We start from the raw sequence: 25,663 nt of genomic DNA on the forward strand, positions 1-25,663 counted from the left end.
TAAACATGTAATGAGGAGTTTTTACCTTGATTGAGCACCAAATTCTCAAAACCAATTTAAAAGGAAATATGTAGCATCTGGTCCCTCGTCCCTCATTTCATCATATAAATTATCTTTGTGCCACGTGACGTACGGACCTTCAGTATTTACATTAGCCTCGGTTTGATGAATACCGAGTCATGAACGCTGAAGTCCCGGGCACTACAAAGAATCAAAATGGCGGCCGCATTTGGTGTTTGGGAGGTAAAGTTTCCTTCTTCTCGTGCCGTTTATGATGAAGAAGACGACGAAGAAGAGGAGCTTTCTACTTTGGAAAATGAGTCGGAGAGTGCAGAATTTCATTGGAGACCGTGGAATGTCGATCAAAAGCCTCTCCCGTCTCACTGCTCCTTGCTCGTTCTCGCGATCGGAGAAGTTGCGGCAACATTTGTAGAAGCTCACTATTTGTCAGCGGGGAGTGAAATCGTCGCCTACATTTCATCAAAAAAGAGTGACGAGATTGATTTTAAAAAATTTTGTTCTCCGTTAAAATCAGGCGAGACGAGCTGCCTGTATCGTTTGACAACGCAACACGATGATGACTCAGCAGTTCTTTGTCAATGCCCAACACCTGTGCCACAGGAAAAAGCATTCCATTGGACAGAAAAGGTAGAAATTTATACAATTAAAAAGATACAGCGAAACTTAATCCTAAAATATGCAAAAATATATAATATTGAAGACAGTTAATGTCGCATGCAAAAGGTAACCCTACCACCTCCCCACAAAAAGAAAGGATAGAAGGGAAAATAGAAACTTTGTCGGCATTCTATAAGGTGGAGGCTCTTAACCCATCCCCCCCCCATCATTAATGTTTGTTTTTTCCACACTTCTCAGGATATTTCTCATAGCACTGATGAGGAGAATTTTTCTTGGTAGCATTCAATATGTAATGATTGCCTCATCTGGTGATCACCAACCAAAAATGCAGCCAGTGATTGCCACATTTTCATGAGCCAATATCGCTAGCAGTGGATGCATAGTGGCAACCCTGGTATGTGTGTGTGGCTACATCTGCTTTAAGATCTTTTGCCTAGTCCACTTCTATTTCCACCCAACCTTATGCAGTTACATACATGTCCATCTATGAGTTCATCTTCATTTCCAATTTTATGTCAACCTCAGCCATGCCATCCTACCAATGTGTCCCTTAACCGTTTGACCCAAAAGAGTGACTACCATCTAATTTCTCCTTACAATATCACCCCTGAATCACACATTAAGGTCATAAGAATAAGGGAAATGATCACCAACCAGTGGAGCTCTCTCTGTAGCTTAGTGGTAAAGGATCGGAGCAAGAATCCAAAGGTCTGAGTTTGTGTCCACTTTAGAGGCTTAGCCTATTTGTGTGTGTCTCGCTCTCATCTTTCTTTGCGATTTTTCAGTTGCTTGAAAATCTAAAGCCATCCAAAGTTGTCATTCTCTCATCTGCACCAGCCTGTGACTATCACACAAACACACCTGAAAATTTGAAGTCTGACTTTGTAAAAGTATTAAAGACAGATTCCTGGCTGGAAAAGTTCTCACAGAAAGATTGCTCTTTCTTGGAGACTCCCAATATCATCAGTGGAGTTGCAGCTTCAGGTAAGAAATAACTGTGAGACTGTAATTGCCACCATTTTGATCACCATGCCTAGAATAAAAAACAATTTGGTAACAAAACTTGTCACGAAAGTCACAAATATGGTGATGTGTGACTGCTGGACTTGTAGCAAACTGTTGTATTTTTATTACCCAATGAGTACAGCCTCAAGTTAACCTTTGATCCCTGAGAATGACTAGCATCTAATTTTTCCTCACGAAAACGCCCCTGAATCACACATTGTCACAAGAATAATAGAAACGATTACCAACTAAAGAAGCTCTTGACTGTTAAATTCATTCTCCTCGTCCACAGCATAAGAAATGTATAGAACCCTTTTATCTATTTTTTGATAATTTTGATTATAAGAGGTTCTAGAAAATTTGATTCTGTTTTATTGATGATGAATTAGTAAAAATGGGAACTGAAGCCTAAAATTGGTATATTGTTTGCATTCATTTCTAGTTAGTTTTAGAGGAGTAAGATAAAGTGTTGAGATTCATTTTAATTCACTCCTTGTTTTTTACGAGAAAATTCGATTTGAAGTTGCCTTTTTCCCACTTTTGGGGCTGTAAGACCGTCAGCTCAAAATAGGTCAGCAGCAGTCGTTTATGACGTCAGTGGTGGGGAACCAACTTAAGAAAAACAACTGTTACTATTTCATTTTCGTAGTTAATCCCCATTACAAGTCACACAACTTCGATAACTCCATGACCAAACCAAATTTCTGTAGGAAGAGTACGGGTTTGTTATCTTCCCCACCAGTGATGCAAGAGCGAGCTGAAATGACCGCTGACATCGCTTTTCTGAGCCGCTGTACTACAAGGCTAAAATACCACTTTAAACTATTTTTCCAAGGGGAAGTTGGGCCCAAAGACTGAAAAAACCCTCGAACATTGCTATTTAAACTATAATCTGCAATTTAAAAATGGTTCCTTTTTAGGCTTCAGTTCCCCTTTAAACCAATAATGGATGTACAGATTTATTCATTCCATTTATGTGATAAATTGTCTTTTATCTCATTTCTGTGCAGTTTTGCAGTATTGTCAAATCCACAATTTAGCTGCAGCTTTATTTGTATGTTTCATGGAGTCATCTTGTGTGGATTCACAATCTGTTGAAACCTTCAAATTCCTTCTCAACAGTCCTCCCTTAAACTGCCTTCGCCAGGTAATGACCAGTTAAGTGCATTTTGCATTCTAATAACTTTTCAAGTTCTGCAATTTGAGGGGGAGAGAGAAACCACCACCTTGTGCCCTCCCCTTTCCCCCTCCTACCCTACCCTCATCCTCTATCCCCCTCCTACCCTATCCTCATCCCCTTTCCCCCTTCCCTAGACCCATCCCTTTGCCCCATCCCCTGGACCCATCCCCTGGACCCATCTCCTGGACCCATCCCCTGGTCCAATCCCCTGATCCCATCCCTTTGCCCCATCCCCTGGACCCATCCCCTGGCCCCATTCCCAGGACCCATTCCTTTGCCCCATCTCCTGGACCCATTTACTGGACCCATCCCCTTGACCCATCCCCTTGACCCATCCCCTTGACCCATCCCTTTACCACATCCCCTGGACCCATAACCTGGCCCCATTCCCAGGACCCATCCCTTTGCCCCATCCCCTGGACCCATCCCTTTGCCCCATCCCCTGGACCCATCCCTTTGCCCCATCCCTTGGACCTATTCCCTTGCTCCCTTCCCTATCCCTATCCCCTTCCCCCTCCCTTTTCCCCATCTCCTTCTTTCCCCATCCCTTTCTTCCCCCCCTGGATAATCCCCTGGTCTCCTCCCTTTGTAGGGATGATTACACACATTAAGTTGAAGCAGGGCAGAAATATGATTTCCTGAGAAAAAGTAGTAAGCATTAAAAGCCAGATAGAGAACAGCACTAAAGGGATTTTCATTTTGTAGAGATCTTATCACTAGAATTTTGTTTATTTAACTTATGTTTTAACAGGCTTTCCATTTAAATTTTAAAGATGTAGGACACAAATTTAAACATTTTTAAAATCATGGCTGAATAAATAGAATATTTGGAGGAAATGGTAAGAATGATTAAGTTGCTACAGTTGGTAACTGTGTCTGCTATGGACCCCAAGGGATGATAGCACTGACCAACCATTTAACTCCCCAGATCTGATTGTTAAATCTGCCCCCCCCCCCCCCCATCAAGCTGCTTTACATTTCCTTCTAGGTTAGATGTGAGAATTTTGTCATAAATCAAGACAACTACTTCTACCTGATAAGTTTGAGTATTCTCATTACCTGTATATTGAATGGTGTAAGAATATCATAGGGAGAAGTTACATGTTAATCCTTTATGGGAGTTAAAAGGTTAAGACAATATCTTTACTTGATTTGAAACCCTTAGAACATGATGTGACATAATAACTTCTTTTTTTCTGTTCTGTAATGGCAGGCATCTGGTGAACAAGTAACAAAAGTACTGAAGTCACTCAGATCTGGAAAATTGATAGAGATGAACATGTACATGTAGGAGAATTTTGCTTTGGAAATGAGAAATTAAGTTATTGAGTAAAGATGTGAACTGAACTTTATCCTGCCTTGAGCCAAGAAAATGAAACAGACTAGTTAATAACATGCAGCTATGTTAAACCACCAGTCTAGATAGGAATTTGCATCTTGCCATGTAGGGGTGAACAATGCAAGATCAAAAAGAGATACAAATGACTGGAAAATTGTAAAGTTTGCTACTGGACAAATTCTTGTACTGGTATTTTTGCTCGATAGAAGCATATCTGTAAGAGACAGAAAAATGAGCCTTATATAGCATGGTCAGTGTACTAACATTGCGGGCGCTTTTGCCACCGAGCACATGGTTTTAATGACAGAGCTGAACAATGAAATGCTACGTCAGCGGGTATGCGGTCAACAACGCCGGCTCTAGTGTCCTAGGTCTAAAATTTAGCGAAATTAGCGGAAAATAATAAGGGCTGACCTTTAAAACCGAGGAACTCTGTTTTCGGCGAAGGCACTTTCCTATTTCCAAAGGTTTAAAGAAGAAAAGTAATTTTTGAAAATTTTGAGGGGGTGTACCAAATTTTTGGAGGTTGTTCTGTAAAAGAAAAGCGGCAAGGAAAACGACGCCTCAAAGCAACAGAATAGGAAATCAACCATGCGAACGACTCAAAATTCGTGTTTCCGCGGCAAAACCTGGCGCATGCGTATACGTTATTCAACTCTGTCGGTTTTAATAGTGTTGTGTTGTAATCGTTTTCCCAAGGACGAGTTCGCTTGTTTTTAAAGCACAATAACTTCGAATCTTCTCATTTCTTCGAGTCTCCAATGAGATGAATACAAGTTTATGCAAGTTAGGAAGCAATGCTAAATTGAAGGTTTATTATTTCAAGTAGCCAAGAGTGGGCGCTACATCAATCGAAGTTGCTTTTTATTACAAGTAGCTAAGAGTGGACGCTACATTCTCTTTCCTACGTGATTTCATGCTGGTCAAAATTGTGATGAGATGGGAAATAAATTTACTGACTGGCAGCAAACCCCTCTTAAGAGAAGTTGACAACTACTGATCGAACTGACAGATCGAAACTGACCGATCACAACTTACAAATAAGACCAGACTCTTACAGCCAATAGAATTATGGCAAAATGACGAATTGCTCTCTACGAATCAGACTCATTAGGCTTGATTATGCCATATTAAACTCCCCACTTGACTCTTGTGATCAGTTGCATTCAAGCTGAAGAAAGCTGATTCACTGCCACCAGCAGCTGTCCTCCTCAGAACTCATCTCCCTAGGCCTATTGAAAGACTTGATTTTTTGTGTTAGCCAATGGGCTATTTTACAGTTTTGTACTTAGTTGCCAAGCCCTAAGGCTAACGGCGACCTTGTTGTGATAGAGACCTGTATCGAGTTAGCATGATAAAAAAGTGATTTATATTTGAAAGGCCACAAGGTTTGTACATAATGTCACCCCTAGCCTCACTCCCGTTCAAAGGCTTGGCAACCAAGCACACAACTGTAAAATGGACTATTATTGACTTCAAAGAACAAACAGGTATCCGATGTTTGATTTTTCAGTTTCATCGAGTACAGTGGTCAGTGTATAGCTTATGTTACCAGTGTGAAGTAAAACTTCAATCGAAGTTTGCATTGGTTTGTTGTTAGTTTTAGTAATACACACACAAAAAAAAAGGATTTACAAAGAATTTAGGGCGGCTTCCGAACAAAATCGATGTTGTTGAGGAAAGCGCAGTTTGTTTTTACTTTCGCGCAATGACATATCTCCAGGGCTCGAGTTCAGGGCTCTTCCATAGAAAAAGAACCCGAAAAGAAACGAAAAATGCTTCGGGTTCGCGGGAAATTCGAGTTGCCAAGGGCTACCTTCTGTATGATGGAAATCTAGGGGCAATAAATTTCGGGTTGGGTTGGCGTGAGGCTCGAACCAGGGTTATCGAAAGTCGAGGGTTTTCGATAGTCGACGGTACTAACAATGGTGTTTGATGCTAAACCGAGTCTTCTTTTGGTCATATACACTTAAAAACATTGTACAGTTCATTACATCTGTAGTAAAATTTTTAAAAGCTAGTTCTAAATGTGATAGCATTACTCTTAGTGTTGATACCTTGCCTAGATCAAAACTTATAAATTATGAGTGTGTAATACGCCTAGCAGTCTTGAAATTACTTTCAACTGGTCTTCGGTTTATAGCAGAGTTTCTTGGTCCCTCATGAAAGACAAGCGCACGTTTCTACGGCCCGGACGCTGAAGTTTTTACCACCAGCAGTGATGAAGGAATGCGCCATGGAGCGTTCAGTGAAGCACCTCGGTCCGCTCTCACCCATTACATTGTTCCAAGCTCCTTTTGGCGTAATCCTAAAGAATAAAGAAAAACGTGATTGTTTAATGGTTAAATTCCTATACTGTTTATATTTGATTCATGGCCCAGGGCGCTTATTAAATTTTTGTGGCCTGAGAACGGGTACCTACCTCGAAGTGGGCGAGGCTAGGCGCTTAGGAAATTTTCAAAAATGAAGATATATTATCAGAGATTGTTTGCCAGTATGCCAGTATAATATGCCAATAATCAAAGTTAGTCTTTTGCACTTCAGTTTTTTTCCGGGGGGAAGGGGGCGGCGTGGGCGCATATTCGACGTTGGGCGCCTGTCAACTTTTCTTACCGACCTCGAATAAATACGATTAATACGTTGCAGAAAGTGAGCGCCACATTCAAGTATGGGTAAGTTAAATATTTCAGTATTGATTTCAAATTATCTTGAATGATTCTGTGCATACAAATTATCCGTTAGTAACATCCTGTTCTCTCAATCCACACAAATTCTGACCATAATTGCCTTACGACTAAGCCCGTCTTCACGTCTAACCCGCCTGCTCACAAATCACTTTCATTTGGGCTGTTCAGATCGATATACCATACAGCATTGAAATTTTGCCTGAGTTTTATTTTGCAGATTTCCCATTTAGTTTTGTGATTTGGACCCAGAAAATTTCATTCATTTCATTCGGGAGAACCTCCCTCGGGAACAAGCACCAATGGTGTCGGAAGTGTTATCTTCTGTCAGGTTAGACTTCAAGTTAAAAGTTCACCATTGTAGGCCACAATCAATATGGTTTCGTAGAATTTTCTTCAAGATATTTTTGAAAGATTACCCGCAAGTGAAGCTAAACTTCTGTTGTTACGTTTTAAAGGTGAGGTGATTAACGCAGACTCGCCCGTTAAAATACCAAATAGCGCTGCACCATTTGCTTAAAAGTTAAAACCTGAAAAAGGTGCAGAGTGGTGAAAAGTCAATAACATTCGCTTTGCCTATCCTCGTTCAGACTGGTAGGCTACCAAATCAAGGCGAGGTAGCTAAGTGTAATGTGTAGTTGCACGTGGCAGCGAGTGGCGGTTTTGTCTGTATCAAAAGCAGTTTCTTTTAGGCGGTTTTGTCTCTACACATCTCAACCACAAGCATATTTATGATCACGGCTATGAAAAATTGTCCCGAGCATCAAGACCGGCACAAACAGGGGACAACAAACCGTAATCGAACTGGATGATCGTTGAACTTTCTCGCGACAAACATGCCAGAAATGTTTTTAAGTAGCAAAGATTTCTATTTCTTTGCTGTCCTTTGGTCTGTTTCTATAAAAAAAAAAAAAAAAAAAAAAAAAAAAAAAAAATTTAACAGACCACAACGCCAACAACCGACAAGCATCGTTGGATGGGTATCACAGCGGTCCTACGTAAGCCATGCGAAAATACTTCAACTTGCATTTTCCTTGCAAAAAATTTCAAAGGCAAACATTGAAAACGACCGCTGGCTCGCAAAATATGCAAAATAAAAATAATTGGTTCAAATTTCGCGCTTTATTTCTATTCTATTAAAAGCAGTTGGATAATAAATTTCTGATGATAACAGTAGGTTGGTTAATAATCACCTTTGATTACCCGTGGGAACTTTCTTGAGACATCGAGAGCTACCAATGCACTTTCCAACATCTATGATCTATGTCATTGGAGCAAAGGTCTTAATGATTCATCAAGATATTATTTATTCACCCCACCAAATTCAACGACATCTCAAGCGCATTAATTTTAGTGTGCTAAAGCCAACCCAACGGACTTTATCAGTTAAATAAGGGAACGACGACTTCTTTTCCTTTAAGTCTGGCATTAAAAGTTTTCAGGAGAAGAAAAAATGAAAATAAGAAGAATATTTACCTTGGTTCGTAATGTTGTGTTTCCATGGGAGTCAGTATACTGTTCTGGAAATCCCTCGTAATGGGACATTCGGTAGCATGAAGGCTCCACACATGCGCAGTCCACGATAATATTGAGGCACCTGTCTCCTAGGGTACAGAAAACATAAGATTTTAAGAACGATCGTCAGTAACGAACTTTTCATTAACCCTTTACTCACTAACTAGGGAAAAAAATAAAATAGAAAATAGCAGGCAAGGTATTCTATGACTTCTACCGTTTGCTGTAGAAATGCCTTTTGTTTTCTTGTCAAATGACTGACATATAGTGTTTCCATGGCACTGTCCACTACACATTCCAACGTCAATAGTGACCTCAAACTTAGTTCCGTTGTAATACTTGACCAGGCGTGGGAGCCGCTGACATGCATTACTTGCTGACTGACAGCTCTGTATGATCTCCTTCTCAATGATGGCCGGCGCCATGGCATAGTTGCGATGCTCGGTCAGTTCATAAGGGAGGCATACATTGTTCTGAGAGAATAAATCAGGAATAAAAAGACGAGGAAAGAAAACTCGGTTTGGGTCGGTAATGTAATTATTACTTGCAAACATTTACCAGCCTTTCTGATTATGACCATCAAGATTTCTATTGCGTGATGTTTGTCGGGAGGCAAACTCGGAATCAACCCTGACGCTTAAAGAGCAAATACTCTGATTCAACAAGCTAGAGTCGCTCTCGGCTATCGCCTCGAGCGACTCTTACGCTTCTTTCGTGCTTAGCAACCTCCCGCGTGCATCCATAACTCAATAGTGTACGCTGTGGTGTTTACCATTTGTTAAATGTGAGACTTGTAGTGATCCGAATCATGAGACAACTTGACATTGATCAGTGCTGAGGCAAAGAAATACCTAAGGTTTTCACACGAAGCTTTAAGACACAGGAGTCTCAAAATAATTAAATTTCCCTTTGCCGATTCATTGAAATCTCATTCGATTACATGGTCTCATTCCTGGATCAGCTTCGGAAAATAGCCAGTACGAAGGTTTCCGTGCTCTGTGCATCGAGATCAATGCCATGTTTGATCAGACTTTTGGGAAACAGAGTTTCAGCTCTGACTGTTTCTATGTAGAGCGATCGAATTGACTTTAACCTAGTCACGAAATGGCCCTTATTGATTGGTTCACATCTTCCACGTGACTACAGAAATTTGTGCAAGGAATTGAGACGCGCACCGCCTTGACTCAGAAGATTCTTGAGTTGTGATGTGAAGTCGTAGTTTTTCGTCGATAGACCGGAGATTTTACACCTTGCAGCAAATTTCGTCAAGGGAAAAAATGATTCCTCTCAGTAAGATTGTCTAAGGTACGTCAAAGGGTACATCAAATGTGATTGTTATGAGTGCTTTATCATGATGTAGAGTTTCATTACGGCTTTGTTGCGTAATGTATTGCAGGACACTTTTTTGTGGACATAACGATTTAACATAAATTTCCTTGCTAAAGCGAATAATCGAGATTCCAACACTGCATAACGGCTGCTTGTCGACAAAAATTTGAGGTATGATTCTTCCTTGAGACTCCACATCTTTTTTCTTTGTCCTTAGTTAATGATGAGACGAAAACAAAAATACTTCTTTCTTTATTTCGTTACCGCGTTCATAATTTGTCATCTTTCTTGAATTGAATTACTCGCATAATTTTGATTCTGGCTACTAAAGAAACCATTCAGTATAGAAAGAAATTCTTTCCCCTTGAAAATGCAAGTCAATGAAGAAATAAACCGAGCTAACTTCATCGCTATTAAGACGAGAAATCTTTTCAGACATTTTGTTCTTGACCTCTGCAAAAATGCCGGGCCTAGGTGTTTAAAGACGAGAAATCTTTTGAGAATTAAATTTTGTTCTTGACCTCCGCAAAAATGCTGGGCCGGGGTGTTTAAAGCACGAGCTACTCCGAGTTGAAAGGGATGTGTATTTACAGGTCAAATTGGTTTAATCGTGCCGTCGTTGGTCAAAACCGAAAAAAAAAACTTTAGTGGACAATCAGGGTTAAAGATAGTTTCAATGCAGTCATTTTGATCATAAGAACTTACATTACCTTGTTCTGAGGATCGTATTTGCTTGTTATTTTAAAGAATTTTATATTATACTATTGATTTTGTTTAAAAAGGAAATTGAATTCAAATGGAATTGACAGGGATATTTTGCTTTCCTTCACTTTTTTTTAAAAAAAAGAGCAATGTTGACACTTTTTCAGATTTTAAACCCAGTAATCTTGGAATAATGCGGGGCTACCCCCAATTTTTTATTGGATTTTGATTGCTCTCGATAAGATCTATTTTGCTTGCATACTCATTGGCTGGGCAAAATTAGATCCCCATTAGCAGGCACCGTCCTTAAGTTTTATAACTTTTCTGACAGATTTAATTGTTTATATTTTTCCTTCGGTTGCAAAATTACGCTAGAGTAGTACCCCTAAATAATTTTCGCTTTATTTCAGGAGATATCAAGAACAAGTTGAAATTTTAATCCAGATCTCGCAAAAAAAAAAAACAGATCTTTTACATACACGCAGCAGGACAAGCCTTATCGATAAATGAGGTAAACGAGAGACCAGGGGACTCCCCCCCCCCCTCAAAAAAAATCTGTCTCCAAGTAAAAAAACGAGTGACGATTATTCCGCGAGACTTTTCTTAGCTGCCTATATCAATAGTAAATCCTTACCGTGGTGTTTTCTTTTTCACATTCTCCAAAGTCCACCGTAATTGGCTCCAAGACTCCTTTTTGCGACCCCCCTAAAGAGAAACACATATCAAGTATATCTCTGAAAGATATGATCACTGAAAGAGAGATTAGCAAAAAGCAATATTCATTTTAAAGACATGCTGATATCGATAATAATACATGAACTGATCTCTATACCACGGGGTTTTTCGGTGTTACTGCAGGCAAACAACCAGACAAATATTCCAAAGAAGCATAAAGAGGTTACAAATTGAAAATAGTCGGGAGGGGGGAGGGGCGCTATACGGTTGTATGTTTCTAGAGCGCAGCTAAGAAATAGGCCTCGGTGCAACTGAGAAAAAGTTTTCCTAATTTTATCATGGCCATAACCTAGACATTTCAATCATGTCTGATGAACGAGGAATCGGGGGCCTGCCCCCAAGTTAAGCTCAGCACTATGTTCTTCAGTCAAGTCGTTTATTTTCACTGATAAAGGCATTAAGGAATGAAAATTGACGACAATAGTATTAACAAGCCCATGCACTTATGTCTTACAAACAAGAAGACGTAAACCGTAAACTCATCGGTTTAAATCGGTTACTAATGAATATGCTGACTGGGTCATCTTCATCCTATACTGAAATAAATTGGTTTCCACAGAATCCGTGATTTGAAATAGAGTATGTTCAAAACCGTAAATTGAGACTAGTGGACTGCAACAGTCCAAGTTACTAGCAACACAACTAGGTTATCTGTAAGTTATTTACGTCGGAATGCGATCAGCTTGATATTCTCTTTGCGATAACAGGTCTTCCCGCTTGCTTGCACTGCATCCACTGAAATTCAAAAAAATAATGACACAAAATGTGAGTAAAGTAGATATTCGAAGACTCCAAAAAGAAAAATGGTGGTGACTATTTATGACTTAATGCTAACAAACTGATTACTAGGCCTAGCCACAAGTTGCCGATGAATCCCAAAAAATTTGCCGATAAAAGTGTCTAAAAGTTGCCAAAATTTGCAGTTTTTTTCAAAAAGTTGCTGAATTTCCAAAAAGTTGCCGAAAAGTTTCCCAAATTTTTCTGCTTTTCGTACCTTATTTGGGTGTTAAAGATTAAAAATTCGCACATTGCCTCTTATCAAAACTTTATTTGTCAAAGTCCAATGATAATATCAGAGGTTCTTTCCATTTCACTTGATCAACAAATAGTCACTGTAATTGTCAGCCATCTTGAAAAACGTGCAGCGTGATACCGCTGACCTCGTGATAAGGCATCACAAAAATCAACCCATGGGGGGGCCCTAATTATTGTATTTTAGAATAAATCGAATAAATGTCTATCGAGAACTGACCAATGTGGCTCAAAATGTGAAGAAAGTGGCTTTAAAGAACCTCAAAAAGCCAAAAGTTGCCGAAAATTCTAAAAGTTGCCAAAATTCTAAAAAGTTGCCGAAAATCTCAAAAGTTGCCGAAAAGTTGCCGAGCAACTTGTGGCTAAGCCTACTGATTATTTCCTTGAAGAGCTGCTATAATAATTTCCAGAAACAGGGTTCCACGGTTTTGGAAGCAGATCATGTGAAAAGTTTTTAAAAGTTCGACCTGTCAAGGCGTACACTAGACGAGCGATAAAACACGTTTATGTTTAATTTGTTGCAAACTGATTATCTAATTTCCGCTGTCTATCCGTCAATTCCATAACTGAAAAAAGATCTTATACTTGAAAGTTCAAGGTCATGACGTATCCAAAACGTGCAATAAGACAAAGTCGATCTGTTATTTATCCGTTCTCAGAGAGAACTCTATCACTGTCAAATTGGAAACAAAAGGATTGCAAATGAACAAGTGATTTGTGTTGTGGAAGAGATCTTTTAGCCGACAATTGGATTTGTATTTCCAGTAGCTGTTTAACTTTAAGCGACTGACTTATCATATATCATTCTCCAATACCTTAATCTTTTTAAAAGTCTTTGTCTTGTGTTTGCGATATGGTTGTACTTGGTGTTTGCTGAGTGTGGGGAGGAAAACTCCGTTTGACTAACTTGGTAGAATTCAGGTCCTTAGCTACTTTCTGTTGAGTTAATTAGTAATTCTTCGCTGACTAACCCTCGAGCTCGTTGAAGTTGATATTAACATTTGCAGAGTGGAGAAAAGTTACAGAGCCTTTGAGTTCACGTTTTAAAGATATAAATAATGGAAAAAGGCATGATGTGGAAGAAGTCCAATTTCCTTAAAGAGGGGGGCTTTGGGATGTTCGGTTTTGCGGTTTTGACTGTTTTTTTCGATCGGTTTTTCGGTTTTTGGGCCAAAAAGGTGTGGTTTTTCAGTTTTGATGTTCAGAGCGGTTTGCGGATTTTACGTGTTTTTGCATTTGGCTTTCGGTTTTCAAGAAAACTAATGCGGTTTTCGGTTTTTCCTTTTTGACCCCTTTAAAGGTAAAAATGTAGCGGTTTTGTCAGGTTTGCATGCGGTTTTCGGTTTTGCTGCCTTTTTTCGTCGGTTTTTCGGTTTTGGAGGTTTTTTTCTCCGGTTTTTCGGTTTCCCAGAAGCCCCAATGCCCCCCTCCTTAAAACAACCGGCAAACTTTCATCAAACGGGCGTAGCCCCATTCTAAATCCGCTCTCGGAGTGGATATCTATAATCTCTTTTGTATCTGGATTGATTGTCTTAAATATGAGAAAGGCTGCCTTACCGTTAGACTTGTTCGGTGACAGATAATTGGATCAGTGTGTCCGATATATCTTTACTCAATTATCAATCAAGACAAACGTAATCTAAGTCATGGCTCTTGAAAAAGCCAGTTCCTAACCTTTAAAGTGATACGTAGCCTGCAAACATTCTAACTATAATAATCAAGTTTTATGGTACCAACTGACTCGAAAAGCGATTGTAAATTCTTTGAATAATCATTACCGTGATCCAAGACGCTGCCGTGTAATCCTTAAAGGAGGTGTTTCTTGGCGATGAAGTACATATCGACCGCCCGAATGTTGCTACCCGCTTATTAATAATTTGAACTGTGCGAAACAAGACATTTGGGGCTCGTGTTTTGAGGCTCTGAAGGAAACTAGTTGTACAGGGAGCAACCTCTTCAAGTTACAACTTCAGTTATTCGTACATAAACCAAAATGAATGAAATAACCTTCAAAAGAGAAACCAGACATACTCAGGTGTTAAATAACAATCAAATTTTGAATAACTGTTGACAAAAAAAAAAACTTAAGAGCAAATTTCGCACAAATTTGATAAACAATTCGATCGATTTGTTTTTTTTATAAAAATCAGACGTTTGATTAAAGAACAACGAGTTTCTCAGGGAAAACATCGAAGAGAAAAACTATCTACAGTAAACCGTAACTTATCGTGAAAAAAGTAAGCTTATTCAGAACTTGGTTAATATCGGGTAACTTGAATAAAACTTAATTGTGCTGTTGGGTATCAAGTCAAAAGCAAGGGGTCATACTGATATCATGTTTGCTTAGACCAGACCGAGTGATAAACCCGTTGAAACTTGAAAGGTGCGTTCTAACAAGAATTCAAAAGGGAAGTTTTCCCTAGTAGATCTCATCTAAAATTGTCCTAACAACTTCACAAAACTGGCACACTGTAAAGACCGACTCGACATCAAACGATACGAAAAGCATATTCTTGATCAAAGTACTCAGTAAGAATATTTTATTCGTTGGGCTGCTTCAAAGGAACTCCTTATTAAAAACTGGTTAAGTGAGGAGCGATATCTATGGAACAGGAATGGACTTATTTCAAGAGAATATTTATAATCTCCTGCCAATTTTAACCTGTGTTTATCATTAACTGGAAATATGTAGGCAGGCCTATAATGAGATCAGCCAACGTGGAACTTTTGTAATACTCTGTTTCAACGTGGCTAGATCAGTTAACTAAGTAGACCTACTGTTACTTGTTTCATTTTTGAGTAATTGAATCATTCCTTGGCATTTCACCTTTGAGCTCGTTGAGGATAATGGGATCGGTTGAAGGGTGAAGTAAAGTTAAGCGTTATTTGTTTCAGTTTTTGGATCATACACAGTTGGTTATTTGGAACTTAGTCCACACGTTTTCATCATAACTGTGTGTGCCCGGCTCAAAATCTGCGATTTCATTTCCTAGATTTCACAAAGAATTAATGAAACAATGCACTCATTAATCTTGATCAATCCTGATGAACAACTTAATTGAACTGAAAATCTTCAGAGTGAGCTCCTTGCCTTCTTAGTTACACAGGCACACGGCACAAGAAAATGTCAAGTCAGACCTACTAGCTGACACGAAAAGTGCTTTCATATTCTTACTAAAATTATTGTGTTATGATGAAGATAATGGAGCACCGCCAGAAGTCCATCAAGTGGCCACCCGTTCTTCATGATTACTTTGGGCACAGTATAGAATTCTTACAAAGTAAAATTCCGTTTTCAGTTTTAAGCATTATACAGCAAATCTAGACTCAAATTGTATCAGTATATCAAAGCAGAACTCTCCACTAGTAGCATGATATGTAATGCAAACAACTGAATTAAAACATGACATAAGGTTTTGATCAACAACAACGTACTCACCGTTGAAAAAAAATTGAACAATAAAACAAAGCAAGTAGACATAAATCTGCATTTTTAACGGCAGGACTGGTTCTTTTCAACAACCCACGATGACTTTTTCTGTTCAACCCCACCTATAGCGCTTTGCAAGTGAGTGATTTTTAACCCAAAGCAAAGTATTTATTACAGCCCCCTTGCCTGGTAAATGAGAAATGACACGACACCAATAAAAACTCGAATTATAGCCTTTATTGAGGTGATGTAATCAGATCAGATCAGTAACAGACGGAATTCATCGATTATTACGAGGTAGGATATCTTTCGTACACACTGAAGTATTAAATGTGTTGAGCTGAAATTCCTTTCATGACTTAAGTGGATCTTAATCTGGAAAATACTCAGAATTTTGTACAGATTTTTTCTCTAACTGATGATCGCAATTGGATACTTGAATTAACTTGATTTATGTCTCAAGCTAGATTCCGTTCATGATCCAGTTGAATTGATTTGATTTTTGTCTCAAGCTAGATTCCATTCATGATCTAGTTGAATTAATTTGGTTTTTTCCCCACGCTATATTCCGCTCATCATCCGGTTCAGCCTTTAGTCAAGATTACTTTGGTATTATGTAATAATCCCGAAAGTTTGAGCACAAAGACACATCGAAAACGATCGTCAGCTAGAAGCACATTATACCCAATTAGACTGCGTGATACCTAAATGGAGAGTTGTAAACTTGGTATTTTTGGGAGTTAGCTACGACTGACGGTTCTTTCTCGAGATTTTCAAGTTTCGGGTAATTAGCGATTAAGTCTTTCAAATCAAATGACCTAAGATCAATTGGATTATGTTCGGTGACAGTACAATGGTCGGTAGCCAGATGATGAAAGAAATTCTTTATTCATTAATAGCAGTAAACTCTAAAAGAGATATGCCCAGGGTCATGCGTCTGGAATTACAATTTCATATAACTGACTGCAATAAAAAAAAAAAAACTAATTAAAAAATATTTAAGAAGAATTCCAAAGAGAAAGGGGAAGTTGGAAAAAGACAAGAACAACTACCTTGTAAATAAGCAACACCTGGATGGCGAGCGGGTCGGTACAAGCTTAACCTACGAAAATTTCCCCCGTCAATGATTTACAAGGTTATCTTGAGCGAAAGTTCTTGAGCAAGTCATGTGCGTCTTCATCTATATTTAATCGACACGAGGGACTTTCCTCACAATTTAAGGCTGCCCATCCCAATTTATTGACTAAAAAATGGTTGCACGTGGAGTGTCGCCTTGATTTTGACGACCTGGGTCTAAAGGTTCGGTCTTTATTGTCAACAGTGTATTGATGTTTTAAGATGCACAACAGCAGCAACTATTTTTAGAGGGCTGCAGTTGGCACATTTCCAGCTTAATTCTAAAAGATTATCTTCAAAAATGGTCTTAACGTGTTGCTAAAAGAGCAATAAAGTTCAAAGTATTTCTGATTCTTTCCCAGGCAACTGAGCTCAGACCAACCCTTGAAAACGTTCCTAAACGAGTTCCTTTGAACGGATATAAAAAGCAACAACACAAACAAAGGTTTTTATTTTCATGACTATCTGTGCTACAATATTTCAAAAGCATACCTGTTAAAGGAGGAAGAATGAAATATAAAAGTCCACGTGAGCAACGAAACAGACTTAAATTTAAGTTTACGTTATCATATCGAAGTGGTGGTAATTTGGTACGTTAAGCAGAGAAAGATGAAACGAATTCCTACCAAAGAATCAAACACAATAGTTAATTCCTTTGTTGCTTCTACTGGAGACAACTGTTAATATAGTGATATATGGTGGCATTCTCCCTAAGATTTGTCTTACACAGTAAAATGCATTGGAAAGTCAGAAGGAAATTCATCTTTTTTTTATATGCTGGGACGGAGAAGAGTAGAGTCTATGTTCCACGGGTATTTGTGCTTAACTAACATAATAAATCATGAACTTGTGATTAGCTCCTGGAAATTTACGTAAGGCTTTTACGCGATCACCAATCTTCATCGTAAAACTTAAAAAATGGGGTGTATACGCAATAACTGGGAAATAATTCGTGAAAGAGCAAGAGGTAAACCCGGCTAGACGATAAACATTTTCGTTTAACATCGTATTTGTCACATGGCTTAACGATCGAACAACAACAACAACAATAACAACAGTAACAACTTTATTTATACTCGATCAATTGGGGCTTGTTAGGCTCCTGGCATGTACAGCTAGTGTGTCGAGTTAGCAAAATAATATATGTAAATTAACTATGAAAGAAAGGTATTGAATCAACAAATTGGCTAAAAATATTAGGTACCTGAAAATTGAGGACAAAAGTAATATTAATTATGTGGTTAATTAACGTTAGCTCATGAAGCGAAAAGGTTGGTTGAAAATGTTTAATCTGGATCAGGCGTGGGAAGGCATCTGAGTGCATTGTTGAGAGCGGCGGCAAAACGGTTAAACACGCTCTTTTGTCATGGTGTTGGATAAAAATGTTTGATCGTTTGGCCTGAGCTTAAGTTAAGGATGCATGCATGTCGCACAGGACTGAGGTGATGCAAATGACTATGAGTCAATGTGAGACTTTCTTCATCAATCTTATGTCGTATCTCAAAATGTCATCAAAACAATCAGAATATTTCAGCTCCTTATTTTGTCCTCGTACAGCTTAATAAGTCAAAGTTGTCGTTAAATATGTATATGATGCATTCCGTTATAACGTTTCGTTCGCCTGTTTCCCGTATCTTTCCTTCAGTCCTATCTCTAAAGCATACTTTAGGTTAGTCTTGAACTTTCTATTCGTAGATGTAAAAAAATTATAAAGTTTTTTGTATGCTTGTATTTTGACTCGCCCTACGGGCTCGTCAAAATACGGCACAACTCGTAAAATACTCAGCGATACTACACAACAAAACGTCTAATAAGATATATAAATGTCATAACTGAGAAAAGATTGGCTTTTTTCATGGACACCGATAGATTTCACTGAGTCGTGAATCGTGACAAAAATTCTTGTCGCAACGAGTGAAAGGGAACTGGAAGTTAGATCGTAACATCAGGGATGGTAGATTTGTGTTCTGGTAGAGTTCGTCACATGTAATTACCAAAAGTCTACACGTAGTTCTTCTCGTCAGATGAAATTACTGGAATATTAGTCGTGGTAAGAGTTACAAATACACCTTGTTCTTTAACATTTCGTTAAGCGCACGCATCAAAGACAAGCGCAAACCTCGTTCTTATGGCTGTAAAGTTAAAAAGCCTGCCACAAGCACGCCCTAAAGAAAAGGGGCGTACATATGTAATATATCTTCTTCTAACTTGTACACATGTAATATATCTCCTTCTAACTAATTCTTTTTGAACGAAGACAACTAGTAAGAACATTCCTTAAATTATACTTAAGTGTCAAAGATTATGCCTTGAAAGCATAACTATTGTACAAAGCTTTTAATCCCTATTATTATATTTCCTCTACTCAAGTTTTCCTAACAATTTTTTAATGAAATGGAAACGAACGAAACCGAAGAGGTAACATGACCTTGGAAATTGGTCGAAGTAAATTGAGAAAAGTGTGAAATTCCTTCAATGAAACAACAACAACCCTAGCCCACGGATAACATATTCCACCTAGCATTATGATTGGAAATGAAGATTCCTGCCTATCATTCATTGCTTTGTAAACAGATTCAAGTTTGACAAGTTCATATATGAACTTTGTAATGGACCTTGCTCACCATAGAGTCCCGGCCTGTAGCTTAGTGGTAAGGCGTCGGAGCGCGGGATCTGAAGGTCTGAGGTCCGATTCCTTGTGGAGACTTGTCCCACGCTCGTGTCAAGACGAAAAAAATCTCTTTAAATTGAAAAGTGTTGGAAATACTCGAAAATTATTCCAACTGCTATGGGCTTTTTCAATGTACGTGTGCAGTTTGGCATGAAACCGAAAATGAACCTTGACCTTGTTAATAGGTTCCGTTAACTGAATTTAACTGATATTAGAAGCTTAGCGCGTAACCGGCGAAAAGGTAATTAGACCTGAAAGTTGGGGAAGTGTTGAATTCTTCAATACAGTTAAAAAAAAACAAAATACAACTTCCCTTACGCCTTATTCCCAGGGCAGGGTGGCTCAGCATTTTAAAAAAGAAAAAAACAATCCCACCTAATTATTTCTTATTCAGTGAACAATTCAGAAGACTGAAATGGAAATGCTGGAAAATTATGCCGAACCTTTATACCTTTTCTATTTTAGTACAACATAAAGTTAAATACGAAATCGAAAATTGACCTTTACCAATTGTCTACAGTCTAAGAAACTTGGACTCCATTTAGAATATGTTTCCTCCTTCTCAACATACCAGGACAAGAAAGTAGCAAAGTCCATGGACAAAAAGTAGCATCTTACTTTCAGACGCAATGAACTGTGAAACCATAAACCTAAATTGGAATGATGATAACAACAACAACTTCGCAACGATAATTAGAAAGATATGACGAATTAATAATTATGATGTTCATGGTGGCAAAACTTATGCCAAAATCTTTTGTTACTTTAGAAGTTTAATCAACTAAGATTTATTTGCGTGAAGAACACATAAGTTCGAAACTAGTCATTTATTTATTATTATTATCATTAATTAATGAAAGTTACTAATGATACTTGCTTATGCAGTAATAAGTTGACCTTAAATCTGACAAAAACTAAACATCTTATTTTTATACCCTGTCAAAAGGAAAATTACAATTTGTACCCATCATTTAGTGTAGTGAATGTTCCTTTAAAGAAGTCTTCTTGCATCAAATATCTTGGTGTGTGTATTGATTGTCACCTTAGTAAGCCTGACCATATTGACTGCATATGTGGCAAAATTAGCAAAAACATAAATATAATGGTTGAGTTAAAACATTATGCCTCAGAAGCAACACTGACCGGTTATTAGTTTGTATTATTCTCTTATGTATCCTTACCTTACTTATGCTTGTACATTATGGGGAAATAATTATAATGCTCCCTTGTCTCAAATTGTAAAATTACAAAACAAAGCAGTCAATATCATATATGATGTTCCTTTAATGGAATCAATAACTCTACACTACTTATTCCCAAGCCTTTTGAAATTTCCTGATATTGTTAAACTGAGCACGTTTCCTTTCTTATGATTTTTTCTATGATGAAAAGTTTTCTAATATACCTGTTTCACTAGTATCTGAGCTACATGACAATAATACTTGCAGTGCATCATTTGAACTAATCTCAGGAGATTGTGCCTGAGCATTATGGGAAGATTATTTTGGAATAGTATTCTGCGATTAATTAAAGACAAACCACCTAAAAAGATGTTTAGAAAAGCACTTTTACGCTGGTATCTTACTCAATACTAATGAAACATCATCTCTTTGACAATTTACTGAGCTATTTTTATAAGTTGTCCTTTACTTTTTAAATTACAAGTTTCTTTTTTTTGTTATACTGGCATAATTTAAGGGGCACAATATTAGTTTATTTAGACATGCCTCTCCCCTCTCCATCCTATGTACAATGTAATTTAATTCAGTTGGTGTAATTTTGTAATGTATTAAGTTTTCTTTCCTTGAAAATTTTATCTTCTACTTTATTTTTCACCTTGTATGTATTTGTGCTAAGGTTTGGAGAAATAAATAAATAAATAAATAAATAAATAAATAAACTAATGAAAGAAAGGTAACTGTACACCGCAAATAGCATAGCTAATCTAGGCAGTGAAGAGTTAAGATAATACAACACAAAATAATAAATATGGAAAACACATACATCTATATATCTGCTAAAAAATTAACACATAAAGAGAGAACAAGATCATTACATAGAAAAGAAAGGAATTTAATAAGAACAATACTCAGAAAGGGATGCAAATATATATTATTTCTAATAAAAATATTAAGCTTCTAATTTAGGAATAATTTATAAGCAAGCTAAGATAAGGTGGTTTTTGAATGATTGCTTTGGTTTTGATTTCAAAGACTCTGGGATTTTGTTCCAGATTCTAGCTTTCAAGCCTTGAGAAGGATTGGATCTGTTGTTTTGTTCACGAGTGAATAACATGAAATTTACCAGCAGCTGCACCTCTAGTGTCTTAAGAGTGAATCAAAGGTAGCCTAGTAAATAGGTTGTTCAGATTTAAAGGTACAAGATCATGGTCAGTATCATGCATCAAAACATCTACTGATTTATAATATAGCATATCAATAGGAAGAATATTTGATTGCCAAAATAATGAAATTGCATGCTCAGAATTGCCAGAGAAGTAAATTACTGTAGATCTCAAGCTCTCTTCTGAAGTATCAAGATGTTTTCAAAATTTGTTTTCAAGGTTTGGCCCCAGACCAAATGGCCACGAGAAAGATATGGATGGACAAGGGAATTATAAATATTGAGTAAGACAGAAGTTGATAAGATGCGTCTCAGTCTTGTGATAATACCTATGGTTTTACTTCTTTGAGTGCTACATTATCTACAATATCATTCCATGAGAGATTGCTGTCAGTCAAGACACCAAGAAATCTTACAGATTGTTTTCTTTTCATATTTCTTAAAAGCTTCATGTTCATTGTCAAACACTTTTAGATTTATATCCAATTTAACTTTCTGTCAAGATAAAGATGAAATATTAATTATATAGTTAAATTTTTTGGCATTTAGGGTTAATTTATTTGCCAGCAACCAGTTGTAGACATTGGTTAATTCTTCATTGACAACTGATTCTACTAATAGTAATTATTTATCTTAATACAAAAGATTGGTATCATCTGCAGAAAGGAAAAACTCAAAGTTACTTGAAGAAGCCGAGATATCATTTATATACAATAAGAATAATAGCTGACCAAGAACAGATCCTTGTGGTACACCACAAGCTATCGCTTCCTTCTTCGAGGTTTTGGTTTCAATTTGCATTGTTTGATATCTCCCCGTAAGATATGAGCAGAACAATTTCTTGATAACACCTTATATTTCTTGATGTAGTTTACAGAGCAAAATATTATGGTCAACACTGTCAAAAGCTTTTTGTAAATCAATAAATATGCCACAAGAAAAAAATTTTTCATCCATGTTTTTGTATTTTGCTCACAATATCTAACTGTGCATGTTTTGTACAGCAATGTTTACAAAACCCATATCAGGATGGACTTAAAATTTTATGCTTGATAATAAAATTATTAATTCTATCATAAATCAAATTTTCAAAAATTCTGTTAATATTAGAGAGGAGAGAAAGACGTGTATAGATTCCAGGATCAAGTTCATTACCATGTTTATAAACAGGAACTATCTTAGCATGGTTTAACTTTAATGGGTAAATACCTTTTTGCTAGTGGGTTTGATAGAGTAGAGCTATTACATTTGAAGATTTTGACTGAAAATGAGTACAATTCATTATTGGCACTGACAAGATTTCCTGTTGCATTTCATTCGGTGTAACTGGATCAAAGAAAAACGAGGAGAAAGGCATTAAGCTTGGTAGATATTTGAGAAAATCTTGCTTAGATTGTGGCATTGCTGATGCTAACTTTGGTCCCACTAATGCGAAGTGTGGGTTTAGCACATTGGGTATACTAACGGGGTCTGTTAACACATTTCTGCTCTCAGGATCCCTGATAAAAGATATACATGTATTGCATTTAGAGTTACTCTTACTTTTATTTGTAAAGAAATTTATTCCTTGCCAAATTTGCCTTGCATCATCAAGATTATCTGTAAAGAAACGAGAGAGGTAAAGCTGTTTACTTATTCCAGTAAGTAATGATATTTTAATTCGATAAAATTTATATTTTTCAGTATCACCAGAAGAAAAGAACTGATTTTTTAGATATATAGACTTAAGAATGCCTTAAGTGATCCATGGTTTGAGCAGTTGTTGAGCTTTTTTCCTTGATGCAACCTAAGGGGTACATGTTTATTTATCACCCGATTTACTTTTGAGAAGAATGAGGAAAATAACTTATCAATATCATGAACATCATCAGTACAATCCCAAATAATCTGACTCAGATTGTCAAGAACCATATTCGGTGAAAAACTTGAAAAATTACGATATCTAGGAAAATTTGACATTTTTGTACCTTTCGCCAAGAAGCAAAAGGCAAATTGAGAGAAGTGATCACTTATATCTGATACTATTTTACCACCTGATACTTGACCATTAAATTGATTATCGAGGATGTTATCTATTAGAGTTGCTCAGCCACTACGTACTCTCGGTGGGTTATCAAGCACAGGAGTGAAGGCATAACTTTGCAGAGAAAGCAGAAAATTATCAGCAAATCTGCAGCTTTCAAAGAGCTACCTGAGACCAAATTTGGCGTTTGCCAGATTTTTCACCCTTTAGAATCCTTACTTGCTACTTACCACTCCCTCTGAATTTGGGAAGAAAATTCGTAGTGGAAGTCTGTTTTATCGAGCCTTGTTTTTCTCAATTCGACGTCCGCCATTACTCCAAACCGCAGAATTGCTTCGCATTAGTCTGTGACGTCATATTAGAGAGATTTAGCACCGCTTTTACGTGAAACGCCAAACGTCAGATTGCCCTTTAACGTTTCACGTAAAATAGCGTGAACCATGCTGCTTTAGCTTCGCGTGAGCTCGATTCATGATGGATTAAAGATTACCGTGCACCTTCAGGGGTGTCTGGCGTGCAAGCGATGTAGCGCATCCGGTTTAAACTGTAGATATCCAAACCCCTATATCAAATTAAAGCTTATAGGACTGGCTATCAGACTATACCAAAAATTTTGAAAAAAAATTAATTGTCAAATTTTTTATGACTTCTAAATGCAAGCACCTAAATCACCTTTTAAGAGCTACAAGTCAAAGGGAATTTGTTCGATTGCTCTCAAATTTTGACAGTAGCTAGTTTTACATATAAACAACGAAATCGTGTCTCCGAATTTTTTATTTCTAAATACTTTTTTTTCAAGAGCGATTTTTGTACGATCATTCCACATTTTTTTAATCCTATTTCAAATATGTTCTACAACTTTTCACTGAAATTGAATATGGCAAATCGCAGACACGTTTTTTTAGCGCTTTGGCCCCGGAAACGGAGGAACACATTAACTAAGCGAAAAACGAAATTCGCTTTGACATGTAACGTTCATGTAACGGTAACCTTAAAGGCGCCTTGTATGACTTACAAGGAGTGGTTTCAGTGCCCTTTCCCCAGAAATTAACTTTTACTCTGTGAGAAAAAAAGTGAAGAAATTCTTACGTACACGGCAAACGCGAAACAGGTTACTTTCACGTAGAAACGGCACAGTACAACCGGCAACCGTGAAAAAATGGCGGGAAAACAATGTCACGTGGCGGGCTAGGACAAAACACTGACCCCCTACTGACCCCCCCTTACTGACCCCCTCTTACATTCACTGGAAATCATGAATTGAAGCTAACGATAACAACCTAACGATACAAAATTACGATATAATGATACACTCACCTCTTAAATTCCAAAATGGCGGAAGATGGTCGATCTGCTTAATACCACGAATCTGCCATAGTCCAAACTCGTTTTACCACAAGTGTTAGTTCTCCTTTGCTCATAAACGAGTGGCAAGTGGGAACTGCGTTCCACCAGAAAGAAGAATAAACAAAAAGAAATGAAACCCTTATCGGAAAACCGGAAAGGTCCAAGAGTTCAAAAGTCCCAAAGGAAAGGTCCAAAAGTTTCCAGTTCCAGGTCCCGCCGCCCATTCACGCCCATTCACGCCCATTCACGCCCATTCGCCGCTCGCACGTGTTGACGAACATGGCAGGTTTGTCTGGTACGTAGTACTACGTACTAGTACTGGTTGTTTATCAATTTTACTCCTTTTGCTATAACCTCGTTCTTATTTTTCCGCATCCTTTGGTTACTTAATGCATTGTCGTTGAATTCTCTGTAGATGATTCCGATTTGGAATACAATATTAAAGAGAGGTATGTCGATCAATATTTGACAGATTTGATTGCTCAGCTAAGAAATTTTACTTTGTACATTACTAGATATTAACACTTCTTCTGAGTTAGGAGAACTAACAATTGTGGTAAAACGAGTTTGGGC

At 37.6% G+C, this 25,663-nt stretch overlaps 2 protein-coding genes across 4 annotated transcripts; one reads left to right on the forward strand and one right to left on the reverse strand.

Moving 5' to 3' along the window:
* Window positions 1–184: 184 nt before the first annotated feature.
* LOC111328525 (proteasome assembly chaperone 1) lies at window positions 185–5,741 on the forward strand. Its single transcript, XM_022932989.2, has 4 exons — window positions 185–648; window positions 1,425–1,623; window positions 2,655–2,791; window positions 4,038–5,741. Exons 1-4 carry the CDS (start codon window positions 217–219, stop codon window positions 4,113–4,115), a joined length of 846 nt encoding a protein of 281 aa, XP_022788724.2. The 5' UTR covers window positions 185–216; the 3' UTR covers window positions 4,116–5,741.
* Window positions 5,011–24,105, reverse strand: LOC111328534 (uncharacterized). 3 transcript variants are annotated; one of them, XM_022933000.2, is made up of 8 exons: window positions 23,974–24,105; window positions 23,263–23,319; window positions 11,795–11,863; window positions 11,028–11,098; window positions 8,580–8,835; window positions 8,324–8,451; window positions 8,041–8,108; window positions 5,011–6,471 (listed from the first exon to the last, which is right to left on the reverse strand). In XM_022933000.2, coding segments are annotated over exons 2-8 (741 nt in total). In that variant the 5' UTR covers window positions 23,264–23,319; window positions 23,974–24,105; the 3' UTR covers window positions 5,011–6,323. The 3 variants fall into 3 exon arrangements, with proteins under 3 accessions (XP_022788735.2, XP_088586251.1, XP_088586252.1); XM_088730125.1 differs by lacking the exons at window positions 23,263–23,319; window positions 23,974–24,105 and adding an exon at window positions 15,600–15,792; XM_088730126.1 differs by lacking the exons at window positions 8,041–8,108; window positions 23,263–23,319; window positions 23,974–24,105 and adding an exon at window positions 15,600–15,794.
* Between the last annotated feature and the right edge of the window lie 1,558 nt (window positions 24,106–25,663).

The sequence above is a fragment of the Stylophora pistillata genome, chromosome 8 (genome assembly GCF_964205215.1).
Source record: "Stylophora pistillata chromosome 8, jaStyPist1.2, whole genome shotgun sequence".
NCBI classification, from domain to species: domain Eukaryota; kingdom Metazoa; phylum Cnidaria; class Anthozoa; order Scleractinia; family Pocilloporidae; genus Stylophora; species Stylophora pistillata.

Excerpts from the sequence above, each read along its gene's own strand:
- LOC111328534 (XM_088730125.1), bottom strand. The coding sequence starts at position 15,651 with ATGCAGATTTATGTCTACTTGCTTTGTTTTATTGTTCAATTTTTTTTC. Across the intron at positions 8,836-11,027 it reads GTGAAAAAGAAAACACCACG|AACAATGTATGCCTCCCTTA; the intron begins GTAAGGATTTAC and ends TTATTCTCTCAG. Across the intron at positions 8,109-8,323 it reads ACACAACATTACGAACCAAG|ATCATAGATGTTGGAAAGTG; the intron begins GTAAATATTCTT and ends CCAATGACATAG.
- LOC111328525 (XM_022932989.2), top strand. The coding sequence starts at position 217 with ATGGCGGCCGCATTTGGTGTTTGGGAGGTAAAGTTTCCTTCTTCTCGT. Across the intron at positions 649-1,424 it reads CATTCCATTGGACAGAAAAG|TTGCTTGAAAATCTAAAGCC; the intron begins GTAGAAATTTAT and ends GCGATTTTTCAG. Across the intron at positions 2,792-4,037 it reads CCTTAAACTGCCTTCGCCAG|GCATCTGGTGAACAAGTAAC; the intron begins GTAATGACCAGT and ends CTGTAATGGCAG.